The 10,000-nt window shown below is 40.9% G+C and overlaps 1 protein-coding gene across 1 annotated transcript in view; it reads left to right on the top strand.

Moving 5' to 3' along the window:
• LOC143292580 (voltage-dependent T-type calcium channel subunit alpha-1G-like) overlaps positions 1-10,000 on the top strand; it is an 89,290-nt gene that overhangs the window by 35,962 nt on the left and 43,328 nt on the right. Inside the window, exons 10-11 of the mRNA XM_076603014.1 lie at positions 1,006-1,191; positions 6,650-6,803. Coding sequence (XP_076459129.1) covers positions 1,006-1,191; positions 6,650-6,803 — 340 coding nt within the window. The remainder of the gene's footprint in view (positions 1-1,005; positions 1,192-6,649; positions 6,804-10,000) is intronic.

Below are 10,000 nucleotides of genomic sequence, written 5' to 3'. Positions count from 1 at the left end.
GTGGTGTTGGTGATGCTGGTGATGCTGGTGACTTATAGTAGTAGTGGTGGTGATGATGGTTATGGTTGTGACTATGATAATGGTGTTGGTGATGCTGGAGATGCTGGTGACTTATAATAGTAGTGGTGGTGATGATGGTAATGGTTGTGATTATTATAGCGGTGGTGATGATGATGATGGTGACTATGATAGTGGTGGCGATTATTGTGATGATGGTGATTATGATAGTGGTTGTAATGACGGTGATGGTGATGGTGGTGATAACAATCATTGACGAATGTGACATTGTGGTGGTAATGATGGTGATGATGATTAGTGTGTCGGTGTTGATGATTTGTGACATTTCATGGTGATGAGGAGAGCATGGTGACTAACGCTGTTTGTTGTGACGGTGAAAGTGCTGATGGCGATTAGTGGTAATGCCGATGATGATGATGATGATGATGATGATGATGCTGCTGATGATGATGATGATGATAACGACGATGACGATGACAATGATGACAATGATGACAAAGACGACGACCACCCGATCTCCTCGACGATGACAGCGACGACAATAGATTATGATGATAATGCTGCTGCTGCTGCTGCTGCTGATGATGATGATGATGATGGAATCCCGCTGTCTGGTAGTGGTGGTGATGATGATGATGACTACGACGACGATAAATGATGATGACGACGACGACGACACGATCTCGATGACGATGACAGCAGCGACTACAATAGATTATGATGATGATGATTATGATGATGATAATGTTGTTGTTGTTTAACATCATTATCATCCTAATCGTCATCATCAAAAACCATCATCAACTATCACATAGCAGGGCGGGGGGGCGCGAAACCTAAGACACTGTATCATTAGCAGATAAAACGTCTTAGTAACCAATTGTTCCTTCTTGCTCTTGTCCCCCCCCCCCCCTCCCTCCTCCAAACCCCCTCCTCCCCCCCCCACCCCCCCACCCCCACCCCACCCCCACACACGCACCCACACAGCATGGTGGAGCTGGGTCAGGGCGGGGCCAGCGGGCTATCCGTGCTGCGGACCTTCCGGCTGCTGAGGATCCTGAAGCTGGTCCGCTTCATGCCGGCCCTCAGGCGGCAGCTGGTGGTCATGTTGCGCACCATGGACAACGTGGCCACCTTCTTCGCGCTGCTCGTGCTCTTCATGTTCATCTTCAGGTCCGTCTGGTCCAGTTTCTTTGTGTTTGTTTTGTTTTGTGTATTTTTTTTGTTTTCTGCCCGGGGGCGGGGAGGAGGGGGGGGAGTTTTCTGGGGGTAGTGGTGATTTCTTGTTTGTTTGTTTGTGTTCCTTAGTTGTTGGTTTTTTTTGTGTGTTTTTTGTTGTTGTTGTTGGTTTGTTTTTTGTTTTGTTTTCGTTTTTTTTTGTTCGGGGAGGGGGGGGTGGGGGGGGGGGGGGGGCGGCAGGAGGGTTGCTGTTGTTTGTTTGTTTTATTGGTAGGGGAAAAGAGCTCAGTTTCGTTGTTTTTCTCCGGGGTTGTTTTTTATAGGGATGGGGTGGGTTTTTTTCGTTTTGTTTTTTTGCTTGTTTGTTGTTTTTTTCTGGGGGTTGGGGTGCTGTTTGTTTTATCGGTGGGGGGTAGATCTCGGTTTCTTTGTTTGTTTTTGTCCTGGGTGTGTTTTCTATGGGGGTGGGGTGTTTTGTTTTTTTTTGTTTTTTTGTTTTGCTTTGTTTGGTTTTTGTCTTTTGGGGGTTGGGGTGTTGTTTGTTTTATTGGTGAGCTAGGTTTCCTTGTTTCTTTTTGTCCGGGAGGTGGGTTTTTTGTTTGTTTTTTTGTTGTTTTTTGAGTGGGGGTGGGTGTGTGTGTGTGTTTGTTTTTTTGTTTGTTTGTTTGTTCGTTTTATTGCAGGGTATGTGTGTGGGAAGGGAGATGTGGGAGAGGGGTTGTGAATGAGGGCTGGGGTGGGGATGCGTGTGTGGGGTGTGTGTGTGTGTGTGTGTGTGTGTGTGTGTGTGGATGAATGTGTGTGCGCGCGCGCGTGCAAAGACAGAGATAGAGAGAAGGGTGAGGGTCGGTATTCTATAATCATGTGTTCATTATTCAATGGCTGACATGAAATGTTATATTATGATTATGATCATCGTATTTTGATAACACAGGTGTAGATTTTTTTTTTTTTTTTTTTTTTAATATCACGATATATTCTGATGGTGGTACGATAATTTTTTTTTTTTTCGAATAAATTGATTCATTGTGAAGATATTACAATGTTATATGGTGATATGTATTTAGTGGTCGTTTTCCTGTGTTTGAAAATGAGCTTTGCAAGCAGACAAAACAATAAATCCAAAGCTAAATTAGCTGCGTTGTAATCTCCGTGTCCTGCATTGATAGTTACTAGAATGTTTTGTATTATTTTATACGGAGGACTTTTCATGGTAGAAAAAACAACAACAGTATAATACTTGTCTTGTTATGTTTAACTCATATTTGTTTCCTTGTTGTTGTTGTTTCTGGAACAAACGCCATATAAAATGTTTCTTACCAAAACAGTTATTTATTTCAGCTGATTTGGTTCATACAGAAATGTACTTATTTATGTTTTGTTCAAGCCGACAATGATGTGTGTTGGAAGGGAAATGAATGGTCTTATTTTTAGATAAAATGAATGCTTCACTGCAATTTTTGTTTCATTTTCCACCAGTTGATCACTATGCCATTGCTTTTTATTTGCGGTTTTTTCTTCCTTTTTTGTATGTCTTTTTTTTCTCGTTTTTTTCTTGTTTTGTCGTGTTCAGTTAATCACGTTTTCGTTCTTTTTTGGTCATTTTATATTTCGTTTATTGAAGTTTCCCATGTCATGCCACGTTTATTTTTTATTTTTAAATTTTTCTTTAAAAAATACACATTATAATGATACGTTTATTTTATTTGTCGTTTCCTGATATACTAGATTTATTTCAGTTATTGTATTTCACTGTTTTTTAATCACGTTCTTTCATATTTTTGGACACGATGAAAAAAAAAAATGCTTTCTGCCTTTATTTTGCAATAGCTTATTCATGCATCCACTTGCAACTTTTTTTTGTTTTTCTTTACGTGATTTTGTTTGTTTGTTCTTTTTCCGTTTTCACATTTTCATTTTTCTTGTTGCTGTTTATTCTAGCATTCTGGGAATGAACTTATTTGGCTGCAAGTTCTGTAGAGAGATCAAACCGGGTGCTCGGATATGTGACCGCAAGAACTTTGATTCCCTTCTCTGGGCCATTGTAACCGTCTTCCAGGTACGGCTACTTTATGGATCCCGCCCCACCCCCCCACCCCCCCACACACCCCCTACCCCAGCAGAAGTGACAATGTCCAGCCACACTACTGGCCTTGACATTGCATGACGCTACAGTCTCACCTCTTAGCCACCGACACCCACCCCCCCGGTGTTGCCATGACCAGCTGTGATCATGTTGCCTTTGTGCTGAGTGGAGTGGTTCTGGATATTGTTATGGACTGTCTAGATATTCTGTCGAAATTGGCCATCCCCATCCCCATCCCTTTCTATCTCTCTCCCTCTTTCTTTGTGAAGTTCTCAAGCTTGCACGGTCTTGTTCTTAGTCCAGAGTTTACTAACTCCAGTTTTTGAGTCGTATCGGGTTTTGTTTTTTTTTGGGGGGGGTTTTGGGGTTGTTGTGTTTTTTACACATACGCCGAAGATTTAATAACTAAATGATAAACTTTTTGTGGTACGAAACTGAAAAGACAAAAAATAGCCACCTTCTATCCAGAAACGAGAAAGACTACTGTTTCGACACTCTAAGGCGAGCAAGTTCAGTTGGTCAACATTTTGTTCTCCAAGATAAGGGCACATAACTTCTAGTCAGTGACAGCCTGTTTTCCTTTCAGCTTGAAAAACTTTGGTTAAAGTTATAGACGCATAAATCAAGAAGTTTCGTTTCTGGTAAATCTTGCGGACTCATACGTCTGAAAGCTTCCTTTTAGTAAATCTTACAGAGTCATACATCACCTAAAAGGGAAGTTCACAGCCTGTACATATATTTTATTTCAAACGAACTTAGAAACTGAAAATTGGTGGCGACAACTTTAGCAACCATTCAACATTAGGCCATTATGTTTGGCTTGAACATGTGCAAAGAAAGTACCGAAGAGATATATAAAAAAAAAACCACAAAAAACCCCTGCCTTAGTGTATAAAGGCTCAGCAGTGTCAAAAATATTCAGCATAGATAGGTGCAGTAAATTCAGTACATTCCACTTCTAGAATCGACAAAATAACTCAAGTGTCTATTAGTGCCTTTGTATATAGCCTATCAGACTGTCACGTTGGGTATTGTGCAGTTTAAGCGTTTCATTATGACAAACTACATAATTAATTCGCTCGACCTTAATTTATCATGAAGCAGTGTTTTCGTGAGCAGAAAGCGGGTCTCTTGCCGGATTCCAGGTCATCATTTCCAGGATATATGTCTGAGAATGCGAAGCATCATAACGATTGTTTCACTCAGTCATTCTTACTGATGATTTTAGAGAGGCACAATTCTAGCGTGAAAAGGCCCTGTGTCAAAATATAAATGTTACACTTCGTCCCTTAAAATAAGCCCTAAAAAAAAAAACACTGTGTTAATATAGGTCATCAATGTCCTCCAATGATGGCGACAAAACGCAATGTTTGTGTTGCCAGAACGGCTTAAAAAATCTTCATTGTATAAGTCGCTTCCCATGGAAAGGAAGAATCCAGTAATATACAGAAGATCTGTTAAAACTGTGTCATAAATAATAATAATATTAAATAAAACCCCAACAAATTGCCCACACCATGCGTTTTCGTCTTCTTTTTTCTTCTCAAATATCATATAATTAAATGATTCGCTATATGTCGTCGAGAACGGCCCCATGTCCCGTGCGATGTGAATGATGGTACGGGCACTGCGTTTCTAACAGCCAGAAGACTTCCATTCCCAAAATGTCACTTTTTTTGTTTTTTACTTCAAGCACCATCAGAGCCAGAATTTTGCGATAGATCCAGCTGCCCAGTGAGGTTTTCATTTAGATTTTTAAACTCAATGATAACGATAGGTTTGAGTGGTTGCATAGCTTATCATATGAATTGTTGGTATATAATTAATGATATATCTCATGTGCAATGTTCAAAGAACATATATGTTCAGCTTTCCTCCTTTGTCATGATCCATTGTATAGTCGTACAATGAGCATGGATGACTTTGCTTGGCTTCCTAGTTAGAAAGACTGGCTGGCCATGATTTTGTCACCATTTTAGTAATGAGTGAAGAGTTTAGCAGCATGTAGCTATTACTAATCATTTGTCGTTCATGAAAGCTGACACCAGTAATGTTACTTATACGTAGGTACCCCAATTAGATAACCACGTTTATGTGGGTTTTTATCCTTCAAAATACCAGATTAACCTAACCTTTCCTTAAAGATCGTAGTGAGTTGTTTTGTTGTTTTTTTTGTTTTTTTTTAATTTTGTTTTTCTGTTTTTGGTTATGTCCATGTTACTAATGACCCTGACGGGTTGAGAGCAGTAGAGTAGTCAGTAGTCGTGTTGTTCCCAACTAAGTGGATCTCTCATTTGTTCTGACTCTTGGTATTGCACTGCACTGCACTGCACTGCTTTTTCTCTTTGGTTTTGCACCGCTGCTTTTTGAATGCTTCTTCTTTGTTTTGATCACCTATGGATAGATAGATAGATAGATAGATAGATAGATAGACCAGACCATGAGACCAAGACGTTGACACAACAGAGAGAACAGTGGTCAGGTCAGCTCAGTTGGCAGCAAACCGGGCGAAGAATGGATGGTTGGGAATCCGATACTTATTCCTTGGTATCATGGACTGACTTCAGCCAGTGAATTTTGTCAGAACGTTGAAACGAACAGCTTTTTTTTTTAAGTGATAGCCGCTACCAGCAAAGCGTGTGGTTGTTTTATCACGGTGATGTTATTTACATGCTGAATTGCCTTTTATATTTGTAAGCCCAAGGCATAGGACAACCTCCGTTCTTATGGAGAAAAAAAGAGCAAATTCGAGTTTCCCTGAAGATGGAATGCGGCTTGTTGTTGTGGTAGGGTTGTCTCTCATGAGGAGCATGCAAGCAGTTTACACAGAGACGCGCGCGCACGCGTGCATGCATACACAAACACTACCTACAAAACACCACCAACAACAAGAAACTCAGGAACAGGGAAATGAAGAAAGAAACGAAAACGAACGATGCATCACCGCCACCAAAATTAACGACAATAGAAAAAGACAAATATATGAACAAACAAACCAAAAAAGAAGCCTAATAAGAAGTTATCAAATCCGTCGTCCAACAAATTTCTGACCAAGAACAAAAAACCGTCAGACAATTTTTTACCATCCAATGACACTGACCTGACCACTTTGCTCTTGACTAACACACACACACACACACACACACACACACACACACACACACACACACACACACACACACACACACACACAGCAACAACAACGACAACAACAAAAACCACGCACATGTATGAAAGAAATAACAAATGAAAACAAAATAAATAATAAAACCTCCACCAACACGACCAACGCCAAGAGATGATGTCTCGGAAACCTGACCTGTGTTTGCTTTTGCTTTTCCTGTCCTGTCCTGTGGCGGCATGCAGTATCCTTGGCATGAGTGTCTTTGGTGGTAGATATTGTGCCAGACCCGACGGCACTCGGTGCTCCTGCCACCAGCGCTACAATGCCACCAGTGGCTGCGTCACTGATCGCGCCAATTTTGACAGTCTGTTGTGGTCCCTTGTTACCGTCTTCCAGGTCAGTAGTCCCCGCCCCCCTGTCTGGCTTTCATTTCAAACTACTGGTTATTCGCCCCCCCCCCCCCCCCTGATCTTGCTGTCATTTCTACTGGTTATTCCCCCTTGATCTTGCTGTCATTTCTACTGGTTATTCCCCCTTGATCTCGCTGTCATTTCTACTGGTTATCCCCCCTTGATCTTGCTGTCATTTCTACTGGTTATTCCCCCTGATCTTGCTGTCATTTCTACTGGTTATTCCTTCTATATTGCTGTAATTTCTCTTGTTTAGTCCTCTTGTCTTCTTGGTGTTTCGCAATATGTTAAAAAAACAAAAACAAAACAAAAACGGTTGGTTAGTCTTGCCTTGATGTGTTGATTTTTGTTGTAAGGATTCGTTAACTATTGACAAGTGTCCATGAGGATCCTGGTTCGAATCCTGGTCTCACGATCCCACTTTTCTCCTAATTTATGGCAAGAAAATCAAACTGATCGTCTAGTCATTCGGATGAGACGATAAACCGAGCTCCCGTGTGCAGCACGCACCTGGCGCACTGGAAAATAGCCCATGACAAAGAGAGTGTAGTCCTCTGGCAAAATTATGTAGAAGAAATCCAAACACACACACACACACACACACACACACACACACACACACACACACACACACACACACACACACACACACACACACACACACAGATAGATACACAGATGCACCCAAGGCCTGACTAAGCGCGTTGGAGTGTGTTGCTTGTCAGGCATCTGCTAAGCAGATGTAGTGAAGCGTATATGGATTTGTCCGAACGCAGTGACGCCTCCTTGAGAAACTGAAACTGAAACTGAAAGTGTAATCAAGGTGATTTGATTGGTGCGTCAGTATGTGCATCACTTCACAACTTGTAAGCGAGGCTGGGTGGAGGGGCGCCATGACTAAATCGGTTAGACGTTGGACTTCTGATTCAGTGGTCACATTTCGAGGCCCCCCGTCCGTTCGTCCTTTTGTGCAACGTCTGTTTATTATGATTTTAGACGAACACCTCCCCCCTGGCCCCCTTCCCCTCCCCACCCATGACTCAAGACATCACTGTCTTCCCTGTTCCTTTCTCCTCAATTATTATTGGGAAAAAAAAAGGATGAACAAAGTAAAACAAACTAAACAGTCGACCAGTAACATTCTAACAAAGAGCCAACGAGACTCCAAATGTCAAGGTCCCGTTTCAATATAGTGATAGTTATGTCCTTGACATGGGCACTTCACTTCGTATATTTTCCTCGCCCCACTTCGGTTTGGGAATAATTTATCGCAGTGGCGGAAGGGGAGACGTAGGCCCCGCCTTCCCTATGCCTAGCCCTTGACCCAGTGAATATGAAATCACTACACCTACGGCTATGAAAGCTTTAACCTTCAAACTTATGGGATTGTTTGGTCTAATTAAAGGCAGTTAAATTCTCTGAATTATGTTTTCACAACTCGTAAAAAGTTGGTTATTCTCTGGGGTTCGTTATTCTATCTTGTGTCATCTTTCATTGTTGTAAGCGTCCGTTACACAGTCTATCTTGAGCTATTTCACAAATTGTGTGGGATTTGTTAGTCAATATTGAGTCATTTCATTACTTTTTTTTTGTCAATAAATTGGTTAGTCTATAGCGCGTCATTTTCGTTGTAAGAGTTCATTTGTCAGGACAGCTTGTGTAAGAACTAGATAGTCCAGCCTGCGTCACGATTTCCTGTTGTACGTTTGTCAGCTCATCGAGTGTGGTTTTCACGGTGTAAGGACTGATTGGGCAATCTCGTGTCGTTTCACTGTGTAATGACTCTTTAGTTCACTTTGTGCCACTCCGTGTTGTGAACAGTAGTTAGTTCTGTCTTGACCCATTTCGCGTAATAAGGAGTCATGCAAAATCTAAAAATTCTCTAAGCCTGGACGAACCCCGAAAAATTTCTTTGGTACATTGGAATGTACTGTTGATGATCATTGTTTGATCATTTGACAGTCTGCTCTTTGAGGTCTTATTTATCATTCATATGAGCGGCAATTATTTGACCGTTTCTTTAATTCTTTGACTTTCTTTTTTTTCTTATTAAAGATTTCCGATTCGGCTGTTTGACTACAATTTTTTTGTTCAAAATTGTGAGTTGCAGGTTTACTCCATACTTAAATAATCTGAGGCTCTTTGGGTATATAAGTGAATGGTTTGAGAAATAGAGGGTTTATTCAACGGAAATTGAACCGATGCTAGTTACTTGGGTGCACAGTTCAGTGATTTGTGTCAGCTAGGGTTTCAATGAATGGTTATATATATCGTGAAATGTATTGCATTGTCTTACACTTTGTCACAACAGATTTCTCTATATAAAATTTGGGCTGCCCTCTCCGGTGAGAGCGCGTTACTACAATACATTACCAACCTTTTCTTCTTTTTTCTGCTTTCAAATTGCATTTTTCTACCAAATTTTACCAGGAACAAACCTTTTGTTGCCATGGGTTCTCTTACTTGCGCTAGGTGCATACTATACATGTGACCTCGGTTTATCGTCTCACCGGAATGACTAGCGTTCAGACCATCACTCAAGCTCCAGTGATGGGGGAGAAGTTACTGGTGAGTGTGAGGTTTGATCCCCTGCTCTCAGAATCTCTCGCTTCCTGGGCAGACGCGTTACCGACAAACCACCACGCCAAAGCACAAAGCAAACTCTTTCATTACCGTATTCTAATATTTTGTTGTTTATAAAATGTGTTTGCTCAGATTGGTAAGGTATATTGCTGGAAGCAGTTTAGTCATGTCTATTTTAAGGTGGGTTTTTTGTGTTTTTTTCTGCGCCGGATTGATATTGTATATCACTGTTCTTAGCATTAAGATTCCATCGATGGCCGATGATGACTTTGAAATTGATGATCGATGATACAGACTGCAATTTCAAGAAGAAAGAGCCTCTTCTTTTATTTTATTTTATTTTATTTTATTTTATTTTATTATCAATATATGTATTTTACAAATCCAGATGCTTATCTTCATTTCAAACATTTGCTCCAGGAAGATGTCCAGCTGATTTATATCAAGGAATCTGAGACACTCGAAAAGACATGTCAGTGGAGACAACTCAGTTTTCCGGTCCAGTTATGCCCCTTTTGTCTTTTTCGCTGGATGTGTCTGCTTGCAGCACACGTACAAATCCAATTGGGTAGATTTGGATTGAAAATCATCTCATTCATC

Source organism: Babylonia areolata, chromosome 18 (genome assembly GCF_041734735.1).
Source record: "Babylonia areolata isolate BAREFJ2019XMU chromosome 18, ASM4173473v1, whole genome shotgun sequence".
NCBI classification, from domain to species: domain Eukaryota; kingdom Metazoa; phylum Mollusca; class Gastropoda; order Neogastropoda; family Buccinidae; genus Babylonia; species Babylonia areolata.
Note: the sequence above shows the minus strand (reverse complement) of the source record. Positions and strands in the feature narration are given on the sequence as shown.